Source organism: Scomber japonicus, chromosome 19 (genome assembly GCF_027409825.1).
Source record: "Scomber japonicus isolate fScoJap1 chromosome 19, fScoJap1.pri, whole genome shotgun sequence".
In the NCBI taxonomy this organism is placed as follows: Eukaryota; Metazoa; Chordata; class Actinopteri; order Scombriformes; family Scombridae; genus Scomber; species Scomber japonicus.
Window position 1 is genome coordinate 22707296 of NC_070596.1, and position 24006 is coordinate 22731301.

Genomic DNA, 24006 nt, shown 5'->3' on the forward strand with positions numbered 1-24006 from the left:
CCTGTTAGTGGGAATAAATAGTCTCATTATTCTGCTAGGCACTCACCATCCATCCCTGTGTGTTGCTTCTGTTGTTTCTAAAAAAAAAAAAAAAACCTTTTTTTTTTTTTACCTCCCTCTGCTGTGAAAACCCTTCAGTCTGTCTGCGTCTCGCAATAACCTATAACCATATTTTAAGAATTATTGGGCATTTTAAATCATTCTCATAAAATAATTTGCTGTTGCATTCAAAAGCTTGTGAGTTGTTTACAGCAGGTGACATCAGATCCCCCAGATGTCAGTTTGTATATCCTAGAACATATCAGCATGCTCTTTTAACACAGCTCTATGGTAGTCAGCTGTTATCCTTTTACGACTCATTAACCGCTCACGTCTTTATGTCACTTTTATGCTCACAAAGCCTTCACAGAATTACTCTTGATATACAGAATTTTATCTTACACTTTACAAGAAGCCAGATGCACTCCTCAAACTGATGTCTAAACAGGATGCTAAGATGCTGAGTAGCAGCCGATGTTTATTACACCATCTTGTACAAGGAGAAATAAACACATTCACTGTTCACATTTTTCATTTGTATATAGATTATTTAATTCACAGTACAAGAGAGTAATTATTTTAAAGCTTTTTTCCTCTATGTGTATATTGCTTAAACCCCTGTAGGCTAAAATTTTAATACCTGTAATGTCATTGTAAAATGTAAAGACGCTGATGAAAATATTTTATAAAAATGAACAGAAAAATGTTACAACTGTAGCAATACAATACAGTCTTTCACAAGCGTACCAGGAACATTTGCATATTTACATTTGAAAGTGAATGGTTAACCATTATTTGGATAAATAATGTGCACAGAGAACATAATTGCACTCTAGATGTATGGCAACGCCTGCATAAATAACGCCAACAAATGCACATCAATGACATGTAATCGTCCATATGTTCTATACAGTACATTACACATTTGCTCCTTTTTTCTTTTTTCTTTTTTTCATTTACAGTTGCTGATAAAATAGCCTCCACATTTGTACCCACACTCACTTCTTAGTTGACTGGATGAATAGCATTTTTAAACCACTTCATTTTACAGAGCCATAATGTTTTCATTCTAGTGTCCAGTCCATAATTATATTGTATCTGTAATACAACTGACGGTCACTGTAAATGTTGTTTTATTTTTAGTTATACTATGATTCCATATGTGCAGAACCCTCTCAACAAATTTACAACATTTATTAATTTAGCAAAACATTTATTCTGGTCACCTGGAGATGACCTTAACATCAGAAAAACACATTTTTTTTAGTGCCTGGTGCAGCTCTTTACCGTCAGTGTCTGCCCACACATTGTGTCCATGTGCCTGATGTTACCTGTTACCTTTCTACCCTGCAGTTTTTTCCTCCCTTCAGCTGTAACCACTAAGAATCTTAATCCAGAAAACCATTTCACTGGCTAATACAACCGCACCAATGTATTAACACTATGTTTAATTTTTCACTATGACACAGTGTACAATTTTAAGAGTGTTTCACCAGGAGTGTTTAATACAATTGCTGACATAATTGGCTCCACATCTAAAGGCTTTATGAAGCTTATGTATTGCTGTATTGCTCTGACTATTCAGTTAATACTTGGAAAGACTAGCAATATCCTTGGAGAGGTACAATACTATGCACTATAAATGCATACACTAGAAAAATGGTGTCTCTGAGGTCAGTGACAAGTGTCTCTCAGTGTGGTTGCGTGGGAGCGACGCATCTTCACATTCTGTATGCTCATTGAACTGGCTCACATTAATATCTGTGAAACAAGTTGTTCCTTTCACTTTTTACAAATTGCTTCACATATGCATGCTGATATACTCTGTCTGCATATTCTAATGCAGACAGATGCAGATTGGATATTTAATTCACATTTTCAAATATGTATGAGTATATGTTACTCTGCTACTGCATTTCTTACAGCAGAAATCTCTTACTCCACTTTGCAACCTTATTAAAGAGTACTAACTGCTGCAATATATGGCTTTTCAGACTCTTTGAAAGTGTGCATACATGTGTAATATGTTGATTAAAATCTGTGTTACAGGAGTAAAAAGATAACAGGAGAACTGATTGGAATGAGTGTGAAAGCCAGCTGTCAGGAAATACAGGAATATATGATATGATACCGTATCCCGCATGACAAAGAGAAATATAAACTACAATCCCCTTCAATCTATTATTTAGAGCACATGTAAGTGTTTTCAGTTAAAGCTCCTCCAATACTGCATTCATATCCAATCAATTATTCAGGAGTGTGATTCCTCCTCAGTGAGTCCAACAAAGTGATGTTGGCTGTCCAGGGATCCAGTCAACCAGCCAGCTGAGGCCTTGCCAATCTGCTGTGATGCTGACACAATGATGCCTCAGCCTCCAGCTCTGCCTCTGTTTCCTTCAGGAGGGTATGCAGTCTCTGATTGGTGCGGCTGTACCCTGGCAGACACTCTATTTGTACTAGATTGCACTGCTGGAGTGGAGATAGCTGCAATTTGCAGCAATTCGCCAGTAATTTCGATATGTATGAGGACCCGAGCAATTCGTAGCCCTCTCCACAAGGCCCAGGTACTTTATTTGATGCCTCTCATCACCAGCCTACAGGTAGCAGTATATGCCTCCACTTCTCTGCTTGTGCTGGTACCAAAGTCTGGTTTGGTTTATGCTGTAGGAAATGCTTAGAAAAGGGAAAGGGATTTTTTTCCCCAGAAGATGTAAAAATGTATGAGAAGAATCCACTCATAAAGGAATCTTGAATGAGCGCAGATGGGGTGATTTAAAATTTGATTGAGGAGTGACTGAATGAGTCTGCTAATGACAGTGACAGAATGGTATTTTTATCAAGTATTTTGCTTCCCTGCTTTAAGCCACATAAGTCCCCTTCTATTTTGTTTCATGCAATTATTCATTTCTGTCATTTGCCTGGGTTTTTCTTAGAGGCGTTCAATTAAAAAATACATAACACTTATTTTGTAGTTTGCACCAAACCGTGACACATTGTTCATGCCTGGTCTGACAGTATACAACAGAACAACATATAGATTAACAATTCATAATTTGTAACATTGCCTCGACTCTTCTGTGCAAAGATAAGTACACATTTCTGCAGGATGGTGTCTGTGGTGCTGCATTGTGAATGGGTGAGATGAGGCAATGGTAACTGTGAAAAACATGTTTCTCACACTGAATTAAACACGCTTCTCACATCCCGGTGCTACTTTACAATGTTTGTAAGGGTTACTAGCTCTTTTGGAAGCTCTCAATGGACTTTATAATTATTCATCTCTTGAGCTCACACTTGGCAACATTTAGCATTACTTGGTTCCACAATTTTTTAGAAAATGTTGATCCTTGCTGGCAAAGGCATCATGCCCGTTCAACTTGAGGTGACAAATATTTGAGATTGGATGGGTTCAGAAATTGTTAAATCCTACTTTCACGATAAGTATTTTAAATAGCCATTACCAATATAGTGTTTAAACAAAACCCTCTTTTCTGTATTTTTTAGTTCATATTTTACACTACCTGTAACATGCCCTTTAGTGCCAGAGGTTTTAAAGGTCTAGTGTGCAGGATACAGTAGCATCTTGCGGTGAGGTCGGAGATTGCAACCAATTGAATATCCTTCCTCTCACCCTCCCCTTCCAAGCATGTAGGAAACTCGTGAAAAATGCAAAAGGTCCGTCACTAGCGAGTGTTTGGTTTGTCTATAAAGGGCTACTGTAGAAACAATATGGCAGCCTAGTGGGAGGGGAGCCATTCCCTATGTAGACATAAAGTGTTCATTCTAAGGTAATGAAAACACTTCTTATTTTCAGGTGATTATACACTAATGAAAACACTTATGAATATAATATTCTGTTTCTGCAAAGTGTGTTCCTCTTGATGCCACTAAATCCAACACACTTTACCATTACACATAACCCACAACTAATTAACATTAGTGTTAGCTTGTTGTCTCTTGGTATTATTTGTAGCTAAATTATTGTTTTTGAAAAAAACATTTTTCAGCACTAAAATGTGTCCAAAACAAAAGCCGCATTTGTGAGCTCCCTTTACTTAACATTTCATAATGAATGGTGGAGGCTTGATCACCAGTTAACATTACCCCAGAGTTCAAAGCATTTATTCTTACGTTCTCATGTTCAATATTGCTTTTAAAGGCATCATTGCAACATGGTATTAATTGGTACTTATTCATGTGGGAGCTGGTTAAATTGAAGCCAGAGCAGATAATTACTGGTTTGACTACTAACTACTTGGTTTGGTGTTAACATTAAAGCATTTATAACCGTGCCCCTTCAAAAGACAAATGATGGCATGATGCTCCTGGATGTGGATATATTGTTACAATGTTTGATCTTTTTAAAGACTGTAATCTGGTTTCTATCTCTGCCTCGTTGTCCATCAATAGATCCATGAGGCAGGGCATATAAGGTCAACTGACTAAATGGTCCCAAAAATACTTTGTTTTGACAATATTAATATTTGAGTAAGAGTGTCTTGAATTCTAATGATGCCCTGTACTTAATTAGCACTGAACTCTTAGCAACCTCATTACAAGCAAACAGCACTGGAGGGTCTAAAGATGTACCGTCTCTTTGGACACTCTCTCTTTCTCTCTCTGGCTCCTTATTGCTCTGACCCTGAAATCAGAGGAGGGGCTTAGTGAGACCATTACATTGCCCTTGCCCGGCTTTATTGGTGTCATTCCTTCTGCCCATGATCAAAGTCACCATGACATTTGAATGTTCAACTCCATGCTTGTCATGTCTCGCTCCGTGATGACTCTCTCCTCCAGCTTTCCCTCCCTTTCTGTCTGTCAGTGTCTTTCCCTCTCATCTGACACATTCTCTGTGCGTAGTTAGATTAACTGCTTGACACTTCTTTTAATGCATTTCACTTTTTTTCTGCCACTTTTTAGCAGCTAAGCACTCAGAGAAAATTGAAAAGTGTATGGCATAGATCTTAACGGCCCCTTTCAGCTCCTATAGCTGAGACCCAACTCAAGACAGTTCTGTTTCATAATCATAATCATAGGAGACAAAATGTGGCTTTTAAAGTGAGATGAACAGTGTAGAGAAAATATCTACAGATTGGTATGAGTCTTCATGTTCTCTTTGTGTTTGGGTTTGATTGGGTTGATTGTACACATTTTGGATGAGGTCTGATTATCCTCCTGTCTTGTTTGTATCAGTTGTGATACCCCTTTATTATCATGTCTCTTTTTTCAACAGTAATGTTTCTGTTTGGGGACCTGTAGACTCCTGACCCCCTTTAACAGCTCAAAAACACACTTGGCACGATAATGATAGTGACTTTTCTTGGTTTATGTGGATTGCTTACCAACATGATTTTTAACTTATGAACTGAAAATGAAGCATCTATAATGCATCGATAGTGTCATTTACACTCCACGAGCCTATATCAGTTTGTTCATTAGAGTTGGACCTCTGGTTAGACTGTGCAGAATAAAATAATTTGATTTGACCACTAGTTACTTTTTGACAGATAAAATAAATGCGTTGTACTATATATTTGTTCAGACGTAGCTCATAACACATGTATAAATACAGTACAAATATTTCCTAATTTTTGATATAATGGTAATTCTTCATAGTAATTTCTGTACTTTGTCACCTCTTTCAAAGTACTGTTCATAGCAAGACGAAGGGTTACCAATACAATACTTTTCTACATATTGAGCTTTAATAATGTCAGAATAAAAGATAAAAATATTTCAAGGGGAAAAAAAATACTTTTCTACATAATGGGTTTTCACGAGCAAGGACCACACAACCAATGAGATACATTTGACAAATTTATTAACAAGATTTGAATGAACCGTTTGTGCTCTTGATGTGGTGTGGGGAGGCCGTATGAAGGATCCGCTGCTGCACCCAAAAGCCATGGTGAGACCCTTAACCACGAAGGTGGAGGCTGGGGTGGTGGAGGCAAGTTTAACCAGCAGCAGTGTGAGCAATGTTGGAGGGATGTTAGTGTATGTGGGAGTCATATTTAAATGGTCCGCCTTGAGGTGTGGATGGCTGTGATTGGTGCAAGACTGATGGGGTGTCTGTCAGCTGACTTTTGTGTCCTGCATGAACTAACGCGTTGCTTCACTAAGTTGACATTTTGTTATGCGAATTTACTGGCAGTCTTAAGACAACTGGGTGCACTACTGTGAAACCTTGATCCTTTGCGTCTGTGTGACTGCTCCATACCCAGTGGATCTTCATGCCCTGTCTGTTGCCAGTCGTTCCCGTCAAGCTGGGGCTCCTCTGCTCATTTTGTTTTACCTGAGAGCACCTCTAAATATTAACATGATCATCTCCCTGAATTACAGCCTTACAGGCCTGCCAACTTTCACTGCAATTGTCTACCTGCCTCTCTTTCTCTCCCCCTTCTTCTTTCTGTCTCCATCTCCCCTGGCTCGGTCTTTCCACCCCGAAGGTTAATTTCTGATATCAGATGTGATGGGTTGTTGGCTCTCATTCTTCTCTCTCGTGATTTTATGACTCTAATCCTGCCACTTGAGCGAAATCCCTTTCTTTATTTTGCCCAGTGGATGGCATTTAGAAGCATTTAGTTTCACAAAGGCATGAAGTTGAAAGCAAACCAATACTGACATCTATTTGAGCTATCCAGCATCAGATAAATTAACCTTACACAACTTCAGCCAACACTAAAATCAGGATGACTTCAGAGAATCAATTCTTTTATATTTCGCTCCTGTCCTAAGTGCCTGTCTCATCACTGACAATTAAACGCTTTTAGGCTTAGTTGTAGCTATGACTTAAGAAAGAATTTTGGAGATTCCTACTTGGCACATTTCTCCTTTTTTTTAAGTGCATCAAGAGTGGACCAAAAAAACCATCCAGCCCTTTTACACACATATGCTGTCGTTGAAATACTCCGAAAAAAGACACTAATGATGAGATGCACAGCTAAAGTGCTCTGAGAAATCAAAGCTGAAAGAAAATATTTAAACAGACTTTTAAGAAAACGCAATTGCAAACAAGTGCAGTGTACGTTTCAACAGTTCACTCCAAAGCGACTGTGAATACTATCATTAGAAATGAACCAACTATATATTTGCAACTGTGAAATATGGAAGAACTGGATGATGTTAGTGCTTTGTTGTATCCACGAGTACCCTTTTATTGCACATTCATGCCTATAAACCCACTATCCACTCTTTTTTACCCAAACAGTTGTCAACATGTGAACCCAAATTGCATATGCAATATTATAACCATCAGCAGTCACTGTCAAATGCATAATCAGAGCAGACATTTTGACTTCCTCTTCTGTGCTCAATTATGTCTGCATGAATTATTCTTAGAGCAAAGGCAATGTTTTATGCATAATATATCATAACAGGACCTGCATGAGGAGATTTCATGTGGATATGGTGAAACATTGAGATGATGAGAAGGAAATAAACATGGAGGGCAGCAGTAATGGAGTGAAATAATAATTACATGGCTTTAGTTAAAGTATAAATCTCTACGGATGTATATGACAAATACTAAATAATGTGTGTGTGTGTGTGTGTGTGTGTGTGTGTGTGTGTGTGTGTGTGTGTGTGTGTGTGGATTAATAATAAGCACTTGTAAAGTTAATTTGGGGCACCACCTTCATAGATGAATTAACTTGGAGGAGAAATAATTAAATCAAATGTATTAGTTTATTATTATAGTATTATCAATGTATCATGCCGAAGAGTTGTGAAAGGACTACACAGATACAACAACTTGCCTATGAATCAAATTATTATAAAATTATTATAACAAGGGATAGGAATGAATGAGAAACACAAAGCATACATATATTCAACTACAATGAATTACTGAATGGATGCTTGAATGAGTGGTTAAATTAAGTTATTGCCGACAGAATGAATAAGTCAAAAACACAAAGAGGGGCCAAGACTCTAACTACGGACAATAAAAATTTAAATTTTGAAAGCTGGATTAACTGAGACAGAAGCATGACAGATGGTTTCCTACTGTTTGCATGGTGATGAAGGCTTGATGATGAGTAAACTTCCTGGAAAGTGCAGCGCAAGGCAAAGCAGACTCGGTTATCCTCGAGTCACTGGAGTGACAGCCAGATGAGAACTGTTGCAGTCGGTTCAGTGAAACAGCTTTGGTTCACTGCTTCTCAGGAGGATGAATCCAGTCTGAGACTAGCTGAGGCCACATAGTGGAAACCCGCAGCAGGGAGGTGTCCCAATCTTAGTGCATTCAGTGGCAGGCCATGGAAGCATGGAGATCAAACCTAATCAGAAGAGACCTTTGAAATGTCTTTAAAAGATTTAACTACACAATACAAATAAGAGATTACAAAATATTAGATTATTTAAATGGCTTGGCTTGTGGCTTAAGCATCATTGCAGTCTTTCTTCTTAGTTAAGAATTCCTTTCTGAAGATTATATCTGTCTGGCAGAAAAAATTAAAAAGACAGCGCCCGAAATGCAACACAAGCCATCACAGCTGATAAGGCCTAGAAATAAAAGAAGGAGCAACAGCTGCCTGACAATGAGCTGTAAAGGTTTTTATAGTCTAGGATGTGTGTTGTGGAAGAAATAAGATTCTTGGTGCTCCTTCAGTAGAATGCCTTGGGTTACTATTTATTTCTTTTAATGGGCAGAATAAATATAGAATAAAAACTGACAATCAAATAAAAGAATGACTTTATTCCTATAGAATATTTAAAAACTGTATGCGCTTGCATACTGAACACTTATGTTTTGTCATCAGTGTCATCAATACATCATGAAACAGTGAGAAAAAAGACATTATAATATTGATTAACCAAAGAAAATACAGAGTAAAATCAATAAACTGTCATCTTCTAATGTGTAATTAAATCTGTTAAGAGAGCATCACCCTAGCAATGAAATCATTGCTTATTAATGAAATTATACTGGATGATATCAGATAGATCACATGCAATATTATGTGCAATTTATAATTAACAGATTATGGAGTAGAGATTGATTTTCCATGATATCAAACTAATTGAATTGTTCTGTAACACAATAAAAGTTAATATTGGTTAAATAAGTCAAGATAGTTATATATTTACACATTTAGTAGCATTTTCAGACCAATTCAGAAACTTATTATGCATTTTTTAAAGATAGGAGGAGAGGGGGTGATTGAAAAGAATGTGGCTTCTTCATAATTGTATGACTGAAGAGATATTCAGCTAGCAAAATAAGTTACAATGGTTTATTTCACCAATTCAAGCTGTCTATTTTCTTCCTGTGACTAGTGGAGGTAGTCCTGTTCATGTCTCCTTGACATCCTTATGCCTTTAGGTCAGAGGTCATTGGCTCCTGAATCTACACAGACAGGCTGTTAGACCAGAAGAAATCCTAATGTTTCTCAAATAATTAAACTTTTCCTGAATTTGTTCTCCTACAGTATTTTTGATTGCATAGTTGATGTCTGATCTTAGTTTAGCCGTGGCAAAAATGGTAGTTGGAGGTGTAAATGCTCAAGTTTTAATCAAGACTCATTGCTGTTATACATCATTGTGACCTACCAATTAGCTTTGTATTACACTAACTGCTACCTGTCCCCATCTATTAAAAGCAACGTACCCTCTCATTAATAATAGTCATGATGAAAAAAATGCTGGAAGGAGGATGAAGATGTTCCAAATGAGAGCTTCAGATCAACCTCATTAGCAGTAGTTGAGCCAAACAAACATGAGAGCTACATTGTAAGTAAAGTGAGCAAACCTATCGCTTCCCATGTTTCTTACTATTAACTCACACTGGTGGTATGACAGAATGGCCAGTACTCATTCATTTCAAAAGAGCGCTGGGAGACATTCGTTAAAGTTTCTGTAACCCACGCAATTTTTCCAGGACGAGATAGTGAACCCCATGCCCGACCCTAGCAAGGCTTAAGCCCTTAAAGTAGATATAAACTCATTTAGGCATACTCTATGGCTTCTTTGGGAGAATCTGAAGAGGAAAAGACACCTACAGAGTAGGCAGAGGGATACATGGTGAAACTGCCAGAAGAAATGTGAAGAAAATATAACAATTACCAAGGGATCATCCTACTTTCTGTGCCCAGTAAACCGGGTCATCCTCAACCCTCTTCAAGCTGTAGACAAGGGACTCTGGGACCACCAAGCAGGATTCAGGAAAAATCACTCATGCACAGCCACAGCAATACTGTACATCATCATTGAACTGTCTGTTGAATGTAGTACATCCCTGTACATCAATTTCATCAACTTTGACAAAACATTGAGAAAGTATAGCTTAGACAGGACCATTATGGAATAACCACAGAGATCATAAACTTAATCAAGAACTCATATTATGGAACCACATGCAAAGCCATGTATTGCAGGCCATTTCTCCCAGAGCTTTAATATCAAGACAGTCGTCAAGGATGGATGTCTACTTTCACGATTCCTGTTCCTCCTGGTAACTGACTGGCTCATGAGGGAAATAACTGAAGGGAAAAGAAATGGGATTAGTGGACAATATGTGAGCGGCTAGATGACCTTGCCTTTGCGGATGACATAGCTCTCCTTTCACACACAGATACAAATGCAGGAGAAGATGGACAGACTCTCAGAAGCTGTGGCAATACTTGGTCTTACACACAATACAGCAGCGTGGATCAAAGGAGAGACAGACAGCGACAGCTATACTTTTTACGTTACTGCCAGTGCAATAAAAGCTTTTTGATTAAAAAGTCAATAAGAGTATTTTATTAATGTAATCCACATAAAAGATGGTTGTGATGCAGTCACATGACTGTAACATAATATACTCATAACATACTCAAAATGCTTAACATCAAATTTCCAAAAAGGCGTTATCTATCTCTATATTAGGAATCTAATAATAATAATAACAAAGTGATGTATTAACAGCTTTTTGTCCGGCTCAAAATCTCTGCCATTGCACAGTCTGAAGAGCCTTGCAGTTTGGTTTCACTGTAGTCACTTCCTCCAGCCCTTAATGTAACTGGTTTTAATTTCTAGACACACAAAGAGTTGGTGCCACTCTGGAACCAGTTAATCTGGCTGAGAGCTGGTTCTTTAGCTGTGAAATCTTGACCCACAAAGAACTGGTTTAACAGTAGGTATTGGCTCCAAACCAGCCAAACCAACGGCCTTATGTCCAGTAAGTCAAGCTGGGAGACATGGTGCTATAGAGAGAGTGCAGTGACAGCTAGCAGAGAGATTTCAGCGACTTGGCGAGAAAGTCCAGCAGAGTTCTACTGTAAATGAGCACAGGGTCAGAGTAGTCATGAACACCTTACCACAGGTTCAGAATGAATGCATGAGCAAAAATAATAGAAAATAGCATTCAAACATCAATAGATACTACACTGGTGACTGTGTGTGTACTTCCTCAAGTATTTAACACTATACACTTTAACACTATGGAAAGCAACAATCAGTGAGACAGCAGCATCTTTGCTGTGTACACCCACAAACTCACTGGTGGTGTAAGTACATGGTTAGCCACAACCCAAAGCTCTGTCTAGCACTGTAGATGAGCTGACATCACACTGCTTTTGTAGTCACAGCGTGCAACCTGCTAATCTGTTAAATAAACAGTTTAAATATTTCAGATTAAGCCATGTAAGCTTCCACCACCGTTGCATCATCTTGTTTTTTTAAGAAGCTTTGTTATTTCCCTTATTTGGCTTACAGGGGATATATCATGCTTTTTTGCAATTTTCTATTATTTTTGTGTTGTAAATATGTATATAGCATCGGATGTCTATATTAAACATGAACAAAGTTCCGAAACTTGAGGTGAACTTATTTAAAATACTAACTGCTAGTCAAAAGCCAAGGCTTCAGGCTCTGAACATTTGCACAATTACCTCCACTTCCTCCATATGATAACGTCAGATTATTTGAGCATGCCCACAAACAGCTGTATATTGAATCCTACTACTATTAGTTTGTTTACATAACTGGCAGAAGTCAGCTGAAGGGCAATTTCTGGAAGTTAACCAATCAGTCCTTAAAGAGACAGTAGCTTAGGCAGCCAGCTTCAGACAGATGTTGAAATGGGGGGCTGCATAAAGAGCCAGTATAAAATAGATGAGGAGTTTTTCGAACTGTAATTCATACAAAGATATTATAAGATATTATATATATATATATATATATATATATATATATATATATATATATATATATTATTTATATATATTTCAAAACAGGGTGTTATTTGTTATCCCTTGAGTTTTTGTCTGTTGGGATCTCTGGTAGTGTTGGTGTTGGTCATCGAGTGTTGATTATTGCTTGTTAATATATTAAATATCAATATCATATCTGTAGAAAAACAAGGCAATATCATTCAATAGGAATTGTTGACCATTATTCTTTTTGTTATCTAGTTTTAATATTTACTACCATTGTTTAAATATGATAAGGACGCATTCCAAATTGAGGAAATTAACATTAACATACATTTTCTTTTCTTTTGTATGAAACTTATCCTCTATGTTCCGCCATTGTAAGTAACATCGGGTTAGTGAAGGGGGATAGTTTGTAAGGGTAAGTGACTGTCTAAGGGTGTTTAGAGAATTTGAAGCAAAAAGACTGAAATCTCAAAAGTCATAGTGGAACAAATGATCAATAACACTAGCAAACCCTTGCTAATTTATATCATTTTCATGTTATTCAATAAGGCAAGGTTTTAAAAACAGGTTTAAACCACTTAAAACAAAAAATAAATACTTCCTGCCATTTAAAATTATTTCACTGCAATCTGAGCTGTCCCTAATGCAACGTTTTAAAATAGAGTACGTGTGTTTGATCATGAATTAACATTTAATTACACCTTACATTAGAACACTATCATAATAACTTGTCTCTCTATGGCTGTCTCTATCACTTAATAGCTCTATGAGACTGCCATAGAAATGGCTTTTCTTCCTATTGCTGCATCTCTTTGTGATCCTGCATCGCCTCGTCTGTACATTCAGTCCACTTAAATATGACCTGACCATGAAATAATCATGAACGTAAGCGAAAGTTCACAACTTCATTTAGATATGTCATGCTTCACTATCTCTTTGATGTTGCAGAGTGGAAAGATGCACATATATACTGTCATATATACTGTCATTCTACATGGCATCCATCTAATCTACAGAGACTCATCTTCACACCTGCAGTCATGCTGAACCACCTACGTATGCAGCACTCCCGCTCCCCAAGCTGCTGGATTTAATTCAGTGAAAATGCTTGAGGCTCAGTGTGCTTTTGTCTATTCAGAAACCCATAACGATTCAAACGAGACAATGTGTATCAATAATATATGGCAAAAATGTATCTATCTTCAAAGATGAAGAAAGTGACTCCTGAGAGCAGTAATGAGTACGCTGTGGGCAAAGTGAACAAACATTCCCATGATCATTATTCCCAAGTTAGACTCAGCCTGGGGAGCGGCAACGTGTGTTTGCTGCTGAACAAATACTACCGTTGAAAGCTGAAGGCTATTCTGAATTCTTGAAATGCTTTTGAATGTAGTGGAATCAGCCTCTTATGCACTTGTTCTATCAGTCAAATGCAGGGTACTCATGTGTGCATGAGTGCAGCCAAGCCAGCAAAAAAAATACAGCCCCCACACTCCTTTTCTGTTCCTTCAACAAGCATGGAAGAATTGGGACAATGTTTGCGCTCCCAATAGGGCATATCTCATTTGATCTTCAGCCAGTCTGAGCATTCACCATTCACCAACTGAAAGGTGAGTGGGTAGGGTTAAAGGATTTGCACTTTCCAGTTCACAGTCCAGTTCCTTTCAAGTTCAGTATATTTGTATGAGGGGGATCGAGAGCTTATACTTCAAAGCACATAGCAGACATATATTAAAATGAGCGCATTTCTAACTATAGCAAGCATTAAAGTCCTTCAGCAGGGCTCCAAAAAATCTTACATATGGAATATTCCTCTTCCCATTTTCCCAGGAGAAGTGACTGTCTTCAATTTGCGAGAAACTTGGAAACAGGCATAGACATGTCTGAGCTATGACAGTTTAACTAAAAATTCTTTTGCTTTTTGTCCCACCAAAATGTCACACTTGGCTCTGAGGGAGCAGCAAGCCAGAGAGTTCAGCACACACCTGTCTCTGTTTTTCTCCTTGCGCTACTATCTTTTGATGTCAAGGGGAGAGCTGACAATGGGAAGCCTTTTTTATTCCCTAAGAGTGGACGACAGTAAGCCTTTCAGCAGACGCGTGTTCACAGACCCCCTCAACCGGACTGCCCTAATGGCAAAGGGCACAGCCACTGTCCTCGTGGCTATGGAAATACTCCATCCTCCATCCTTCTAACCCCCCCACCCCACCCCTCCACCGCAAAACCCCTCGACCACAATCTCTGCAGAGTAAAATGGTTTGACAGGAAGATTAAGCAAGAAGAAGGGATGGAGCGGAGAAAACGAAAGACAAGATGAGGCAGGGGTTGAGTTATGGTGGGAGGGGGGGGGGGGGGTGAGAAGCAAGAGGAGGAGGAGGAGGAGATGGAAGAGTGCTGCTGGTCCTTTTCTCCTTTTCAGCTGAAACAGTCTCAGGAGCTGCCCCCCAGCAACAGAGGGAGAAAAGCATGATGAATAATTAACTTCGAGAAATGTCACAAGCGGCAGAGAGAAGTGTAATCATTTCTCTGTTGGGTTTAGGGATCTGTTTTTTATTCTTTTTCCTTTATGCCCTGCAGTGCTGCGCTACGTAGAGACTGCGAGCATAGGACTGTAACCCGTCCCCTAAAAGCATCCAATACATTCCCCTACATACTTTTCAAATAAAAGCAAATAAATCATTAATATTTGGGCCTTTTAGCAGCATCATAGAGACATCTACCATCTTCTACATATTTAATCATGTCATTGATGTCAGTCTCATTAGCTGTAAAATCACATTTAAGCAGGCGGAATCTCTGGTGGTAATGGTTTAATCAGTGTCAGAAAGACTTGAGCTTTGTTTCCTTTCAGTCGTGGGGAACACAACATGCCCTCTCACAATGAATAAAAAATAAAAATGACAAATTACTGTCGCCATATTCTAAACAAGCTAAATTTGTCCTCCTTCCTGTGAACCTCAGAGCTGTGAAAATGAGTTATGGATTACTGTGACCTAGTTTAATGAGGTAATAGCAGATATATATCATTTTTCATAGATGTATTACCAAAAGAGGAACAATAGTTTGCTCCCACATGTATCAGTGTGTTCTAAATTTAAGATCGACCTGTTTTTCATGTGCAGTGGAGAGGACACTCTTTGTCTTTTTGCTACCTGAAGTGCTAATATTCATAATAATGGATATAATAAAGATAATGTTCAGCTTTCAGTGAACCTACTATTTTTAACACTGTGGAAGGTACTAGTCTTTATAGGCTCAAAGCTCTGTCATTGGAAAGGAGACTGTAATGACATGGATGATTTAATAGCAAAGGATGCTTAAAGATTTTTGTCCCATCGATGTGCTTGTGCTTGTTAATCAGGCACATACTAAATGAGATTCCTTATCAGTAAACACATTGATTGTTTAAAATGAGGTCCTGATTTTACCAGTATTATTTATCGTTTTAGATGACAATGAGTAATTATGCCTGTATAGTACTAGAGATTTATGTGTAGAAAGAAGTTCAATGCAGATTGCTACCCATTCAGAATTTCTTATTTCAAGTGTTGGATAGAAATGTACTATCACTGTATGCTCAAGAAAAGTGTGACTTGAGGGCACCCTAAGGCACCCTGGGGCAAAAATGGGCTGTGTGACCTTTTTGAGCCCCCCATGCTCACACACATACACACACACACACTCCTGCAACACATCTTGCACTGTCATAGAAACCATAGGGGAAAGGGGAAAGAGTGGATAATCACACCTGTCCCATCCAACTCTTAGAAAAATACTCCTGTCTCAACCCATTCCCGTAAGAATGACTCCTGTCCCATCCACAGAATTCTTGAAAAAATGTCCAACCAATCAGCAACCAGCCGACAGAGCAGACAGGAGAGAATAAAAAAGAATAAAAAATGACAACAGAACAAATAGCATCATGTTCAAAATGAAGCAAATAGTGTTTATTCATATTATAATCGCATATTTATTTATAAAGACTGCTCCCATTTATCCTTTTCTGTCCCAGTCATGTGATCCCATCCCACGGGAATCCCATGGGAAACCATTGACCCACAGAATTCCTGAAAATATGTCTCTGCCTCTTATAGAAACCAAGCAGTATTCCTGCCCCATGTTTGCTGTTTCTTTTTTAGTTGGTTTCTGATCATTTGATTAAATGTTTAAAAATACATACCATTTTAGCATTATATTACCTGGAATATTAGAAGACTAGATTTTAACACAGGGTTTCTTTACAATACCTCAATATTAGCAAAAAATAAAGAATACATAAATAAAGGAGGAGCTTGGCCCTGGATTTACCATTTTAGTTACTACCACACTGTGAAGATGCAACACATGAGGCCTTCAGGGCTCTTGAGGGTTTGGGTCACCAGGAAAGTTGCCTCCTTTGCTCACTTTGCTTATATTGTCTGGTTCTGAATCCACCCTTGACTCACAGTCCATGAGAAAGCTTCAGGTAGTGTTATTTGTTGGTCAAAATACACAAATAGGCAAATCAGTTGAATTGTGAATGTGCTTGGGCTCTTTGTAATTTTTAACAAAAATGTATTGCATGGCCATTTTTAGTCATGCAAGCAGTGTGATTTTAGGGATGTGGTCAGTTGGAAGGTTGGTCAGTCAGTCCACTGCTTTTGGTCTGGTGTCTGTTAATGTAAACCCTTTAACCATAGGCTGTATACACTAGATGAACATTTGTATTGGAGCCAGTTTGAAGCCCAGATCTTGATTCAGGACCTTCCAAATGAGTGAGTGCAGGGTGCTTTCTCCCACGCTGTGGAAACACGACAAAACCTCAGACCGAAGAAAACGCTAGCTTACTGGGAACACTGACTGATGCATACTTAGCTAAAGTTTGTAATGTTAGCCCAACAGAGCAGTTATCGTAATCAAGTAACAGTAAATTTGCCGAAATATTGCAACAGCAGTTCGACTCAGCGCGAGTGCTGGAGCCTTGTAGAGCAGCAGCTGAAAAAACGCCCACACAGCAGACATCAAAGCCTACTACAAGTCTTCAAATCTTATGAACCCAGCAATAATTTCCTAATTGACCACCAGAACACTTATAAGAGGGAATGACTTTATCCATTGAGACCATAATGACTTGTTTAAATGATTGATTTAGTATTTCTAGAGAGAAGTTTAGGGTTTTTTTTTTCATGGGAGTCTTTCATTTCTTCAGAAATTCAGCCATTGCAAAAATGGCAATTAAAGTCATAAAGTAATATAATATATATTGTAATGTTAATTAAACTAAAATTAAAATAGGGTAGACAGCACATCAAAGCAAACAGCAATTAAATATGTTATGTCTTAATGGCCCACATGTAAAACTAATCAGAAATAAAGAGAATAAAGGAAGCATATCCTAAATGCCATCTAAAGCACGTAGAATGACAGAAGTGTTTTGACTCTCTGCTAAGCTTCCTTTAAATAGCAAATCAGTGAGAAGAGTAGCAATGCTCCCCAATGGAGCAATCAGCATGTTAATACAGAAGCAAAACACCTCAAAATTCTCCCTTGTATTAAAACCCATTTTAAATAACCTAACAATAACATTTAATTAACAGGGAGTTACACCTGAGCATTTAGATTTTAACCAAAGAAGTCTCTGTTGTTATTTCACTTGTCTTCCTCTTTAATTATCTTGAATTACAGTCTAGCTGAGATTCTCTGGGGATTTAATTAGAGACTGAATTAAAGTTATTTAAATACAGTTGGAAGCCGCAGAGTCTTTAAATAGAGTTGTGCTGCATCTGGTATATTATTTTTCTTTTTTTTTTCCTGAAAGAGAAAACATCCTAAGTCTTTCTTTTGAAGTTTGTCAAATCACTCCAGGGTACTTTTCCCTTAGGTGTTTATGTGGATTGATACATTCTCTCAAAGGGCTATGACACAAAAACAGTGTCTTGCAAATGAGACTTTTTTTTTCTTCTTCTATGAATGTGTGTGAAAATATGTATTTCTGTCTGTTTCTTTCATATTATTGAGTATTTACATTTGGGCGCATGAATTAAGTGGAAACTGACATGCATGAAGTTACCTGCTTATGAATGTATTAATGACTGATTCTCCACCTCCAATTTGCCGATCCACTGTGAAAATGAAAAGAACGGGATCAACCTCCCATTGGGCTAGATTAAATCCAAACTAAGTGCCTGAGCCCAGACTGCGAGCTTCTGTCTCTGAATAATAATAGGTTCTTTCAGCTGTGTTTGTCATCAAATTAGACCTCTACTTCAGACAAGGCGCTCTCAGAGTGCAATTCTCGACAACAACGGAATTCAAATTAGGTAAAGTCAGTTTGAGGATTGTAAGCTTTAAAGAGGAGAATGAGTTTCATTTGTGAAGGTGATGATTGCTGTAGGTTAAATGACAGTGTTCAGGTGCATAGAAAAGTCTTCCTTCCTGTGGTGGAGCTGCTTTCATGTTAAATCTGAGTCACATTACAGGAGAGACAGTAAAACAAACCTTAAACCAGCTTGTGCAGCCTACAGCTTACTCTACATGCTCCAAATCCAACCCCCCTCTTAACCATGAAGCCTTTGAAGCTTCTCCATCATTGCACACAATTTCTTTTTCTTTTTTTCACTTTTGTTTGTCTTCCTGCCTTGAATTTTGTGTTCAAGGGACCCTGGTTTAGTTCCTCCTGCTCCTATATGCCTGACACACCATTCCTCTTGTACCTTTGATCAACTCAGGAGAGGAAAACTTGCCCTGGGAAGCACCATCACTCCAACAACTCCAACACAGCAGGGGAAAAACAGGGAGCAGGAGGGAACAAGGAAGGGAGGATGGAAACCTTTTTTCCCCTTTGGCACTTTCTGTCTTACACACTCTCTAAAGTATTGAACAACAATTAGAAAAGATTGGTTCGAAGCATCGGGTGAAGTAATGGCATGCTCAAATCTGAAATAGTTGACACAAGTGGATATGAACTGTCCAGCTCAGCCCTACAAGAGCAACAACAATAAGTCTAAAATTCAGGCCAACAAAAATGACCTATAGTTATGTTTATACCATCTATAGGCTGTAGTAATTATGACCTGTGAAAGTGATGCAATTCAGATGACTTCTGTGTAAGGTGACATTTTGCCTTATTAAGAGGAGAAGGGTTGGGTGGATGGACTACTATTGACCTTATAATTCTGTATGTTTTCATTATCAGGAGACTACAGATGTTGACAAATGGCTGACAAATTGACACTTTTGTTTTTTGATATGAAAAGGATATATCTTAAAGTGTTAGAGTGCTGTCTTTTATGTTCTACTATATTGAAGGAAATGACTTTGGATGTGCTTTATACAGGATATTAATACCTCCTCATTTGGAAAAATGAGAATCACTTGGTTCATAAATCAATTCACTGTCCTGTATGAGACTGAACAGCTCTGCTAGGTCATGCTATTTTTCCCAATTCAGCCTTTTCTTTTGGAACTATTTTTCTTTAATATAATAACTAACCTTCTGTATTGAAAAAAAATCACTATCCATTCATGATGAGGTCTCCATCAATAAATGCAGAGGACATCAGAATATTTTGCAGAATTATTATAATTATTCTTGCCAAATGTAGGTGAAAGTAGAAGAGTTGTAATTCAGTTGTAACATGATTTCATGCTATCACACATCAGTGAATAGTTAGTGACATTATTACATTGAAAATCACCTACAGCACGCTGTTTCAGTGGAATGAGCTGTTCTCGCTCATGGTTGTGTGAGACACTCACACTTGTAGAAAAAAACTCTAACCTTGTTTTGGAAAGAAACCCTACACATGCAGGGGGAGACTATAAATGGGACAAAAACCATATTACATCTTATTTCCAGTAAATGTATGGCATTGAGAGGCTGCTGAAATAGCTTTATATTGTTTGCTGAGAACAACGGCAGTGCTTGGTAATGGATTGCTTTGGTCTGTGTCTCCCTCCTTTTTCCCTGCAGGGTTGAAGCAGATCCATGCCCTGTCCATCCAGGGGAACTATGAGCTACGTATTGACTTGGAGGACTTTGAAAATAGCACCGCCTATGCCCAGTATGGTACCTTTGGAGTGGGCCTCTTCTCAGTGGACCCAGAAGATGATGGATACCCTTTGACTGTGGGAGACTATTCTGGCAATGCAGGTGTGTATAGTGATATAGTTAGACTTTGCTTGCAAGATGTGATGTCCTTTAGTATATACTATTTCTGTTTTTGCACTTTTTCTTCATTTAACCTAATTGCGAGCGGGGGTTGAAGCCTTCAGGCAATTTCGGGTATGCGCTGTATCTAAAATAAAGAAAGATAATAGTATGCAGTGTTTCCCCTAGCTTGAGATTAGCCTCCAGGGGAGGAGAGACTCTGCAGCCGTACATTTTTCCATTCTCTGTTTAGAGTCTTCAAGTTAGGCTAACCTACTGTTGCTAACTTTGGAGTCAACACTCCTTTCTTTGTCTTGAGAAGCTACAGCATTTATTTACTGACACACTGTAGCCCGTGCTGTACCATAACAACCATATTGATAACTAACTGCTAACCTTTTCCTCTGCTCCGCTCACCTTAACCACTTTATCACTTTTCTGCCACTTGCTCTGTCACACTTCCTACACACACACACACACACACACACACACACACACCCACACCCTTAAAATGAGCTACACTATTAAGCACTGACACAATTTTGGAACAGCGCTGCATAGAGGCTCCCAAACGCTATTGATTTCTGAATTAATGGATATTTGGTGTTATTTTTGGCAAGAAAAAACAATATCTTTTCAGCCTGGTGGGGATTCTTATTAGCCTGGAGGCCTGCCAGGCCTGTACAATTATAGGGGAAACACTGGATGTTATGCTTGGTTTAACAAGTGTGTTCAACCAAGCAGACAGTTGCCCATCAGAGAGAGAGACTGGTAGTGGTTGTGTCTCATTTCCCAACCATCAGATCCAAGCCAGCGACCTGTCACCTTGATTAAATTACTGCCAATTAATTGCACTGCTTGACCTGCAGCGTAAACAAAAACCTGCAGTTGAAATGAAGAAGCAATTTAAAGAACCTTCGGGGAGCAGTCCTCTGAGAAAGCAGAGAGAATTGGGACAGATATGAGAGATGGAGCAGGGAGAAGTCCAAAGGAAAGAAGGAACTACAGGGGGAAAGGAACTAGGATGGAGGGATGAAGGGGACAGCTGCAAGAAAAGAAGGGAGGGACAGTAGAGAAGAGGTAAATAAAAATGAGGATAGAAGTATCTAAGGGACAGAGGAGGCAGAGGAGTAAAAAAAAGGAAACCAGAGGGGAAGGAAAAAATGTGTTGTGTGTGTAACAGCTTTTTGCCCGTCTGCTAAAACATCCTGCACTGCTCCCGGACTGTCCTCAACATGGCCTGACCTTGAACTGATCTGCCTGGTGGACATTTAAATCCAGTCAAATTAAGGGTACTCAAACTCTCAGGATGCTATCACCTCAGCTTCCCTTTAGGCAGTCCTACCATTATTATTAGTAGTAGTATTTTGCTCTGCTGTGGCTGCTTTCTGATCGGCTGACAGGTGCTCATTTGGGCTGGGAGCAGCTGGATCTTAATGGGCATCAGAGGAAGCTGCTGGCCCCCAGCCACCAAGGTGACACCCAGCACCTTGCAAATGAGCCTCTAAGTGCTTCTGTTTTGTTTATTTTGTTTTATTCTTTCCTTTTTTTAACATCCTCTGGACGTCATCCCTTTGTTGAGCTCATTGAGCTGTTTCTTTTTTCCTCTTTATTTTCTATCCCCATAATATCTCCTCCCCTAATGTCAAGCAGCACACAACATGAATATCAGACATGCCTGTCAGATTATTTTTCCCGCTGACTGGTTACCATGGTAATGCCAAATGGAGAGCAAAGATGGACAGAGGGAGAGGGTAAGCAACTAGGCGGCCACATCCTGGGCAATTAAGGGCTGTTTGATGCCCTGACGAGCTGTTAGCCATCACCTGATAGCTGGTGAGCGTTCTTTCATTCTGCTCTCAGCTTTATCAGTCTCTCTACTTCTAGTCACAGTGTGAAGCCCGCTTTAGAAAGAAAGGAAAGGACAGAGAGTGGAGGGAAGGTATATGGGGAGTTTATATAACATTATAAGCTCTTTGAACATCCATTTGCTGAAAACTTCACACAGTGTCTGCAAGAGCCTTGCTTTCATTTTGCTTGTGAGCCTCTCTGACCAAAGGCTTGCAAAGCAGTTATTGATGTGGAGAATTTCCCAATGAAAAATCTTAATGTAGGAAGTAGATATTTTCAGCTAAGCAGTTTGATTGTGACTGACCTTGCAGACGATGATTAAAGCAGGTGATGCAACTTCGCTGTACATGCAATACCCTGCAGTGGTCATACAATCATTGTCATATTCAGTTGTCATATAACAGTTCATAGAACAGTGACAAGTGAATACTGTAGATCTTTTTAAAACAGTCACCAATGCAAAAATGCCTTAATAATGAATGGTAATACTACCAGCAAGAATACAATCAACATATCTGATTAATTGCATTAGTCTTTTCTCTATTATTATAACTTTTCTGTCAATTAACTGACATCCCAATCAAATCATTGGGGGTGTGTTTAAAAAGAGGAAGATTAAAAGGTAACCACAGAACCTTTGATAAATTGGCTACAAAGCCATTTGACCTCCTGCTTTAGATAACGAGAGGCAGTACTCTGGGGAACGTTGGGGCTCTATTTTTTCATTCTTTCATCTCCCTCCATTTTTAGATATGATTAATTGAAAAGTTGTATGTCATTTTGAAGTTAATCACTTGTGGATGTGTCTAATTCCTGGCCTCTGGTATAACTACAGTGTGTGGGGGTACTAGCTGTTATAATAATAGGGTTGTTCTTTGTTTATGAGAGTTTTTTAGATAAAGAAACCTCTATATCCTACTTTTTATGTGCATACTGATTCAAATGTTGCTCATCTTTTCCCTCCCTAGGTGACAGTATGTTGAAGCACAATGGGATGAAGTTCACGACCAAAGACAGGGATAACGACCACTCGGAGAACAACTGCGCCTCCTTCTACCATGGTGCTTGGTGGTACCGCAACTGTCACACTGCTAACCTTAACGGCCAGTACCTGCGCGGTCAACACACTTCCTATGCTGATGGCATCGAGTGGTCCACATGGACTGGCTGGCAGTACTCCCTCAAGTTCGCCGAAATGAAGATACGGCCCACTCGCGACCCCGAGAACAAATGAGATAGACAAAATAGAAAGAAGAAACATTTTTGAAAACATTACAAACCACAATTTCTGACAGCTAAGCAGACTTACTTGTCTTGATATTCTGTATTCACTAAATCATACCTCTTTCAGTTTAGTTGATTCTGCTGTTTGACTCCTGATGTCTCTCTCCCTTTTTGCTCCTCTTCCTTCATCACTCAGCTACTAGTGTCATGCTGGCTCCCATTATCCTTTCCCCTAGTTCCCTTTCTTGAAAAGTAATGTAACAGTGATGCCCTTATTTTGGATGATTCATTTCACAAAAAACAGCATACCAGAGCCCTGAGCCCACAGTCCACTGCACTAGCTTTACTCAGTCTGACATGGTGGTCCATCCATCCCCGGCAGAATCACACACCAGTGATTTCCTCAAGACATGTAACTCTGACCTCCCAACTGTGCTGACATGGCACTTCGATTGTGGTTCAGTCTCACTGCCCACCGCTGTATAATCTGTAAATGGAGAGATGGTTGCTCCAAATATAATAGAAAAAGGAAACCCTTCACACAATATAAACAGGAGACACAAATCCCTCTTTTCCCTTCTGAAAATAAGTTTCACCAGTGAGGAGGGACACTGGTGGTGATTG

The 24006-nt window shown here is 38.9% G+C and overlaps 1 protein-coding gene across 2 annotated transcripts in view; it reads left to right on the forward strand.

The window, feature by feature from the left end:
* The window catches only part of fibcd1b (fibrinogen C domain containing 1b), a 108989-nt gene extending 85597 nt beyond the window's left edge, over positions 1-23392 (forward strand). For both annotated transcript variants that reach the window (XM_053340149.1, XM_053340150.1), the window contains 2 exons: positions 20131-20310; positions 23127-23392. In XM_053340149.1, coding sequence (XP_053196124.1) covers positions 20131-20310; positions 23127-23392 — 446 coding nt within the window. The remainder of the gene's footprint in view (positions 1-20130; positions 20311-23126) is intronic.
* Positions 23393-24006: the final 614 nt, after the last annotated feature.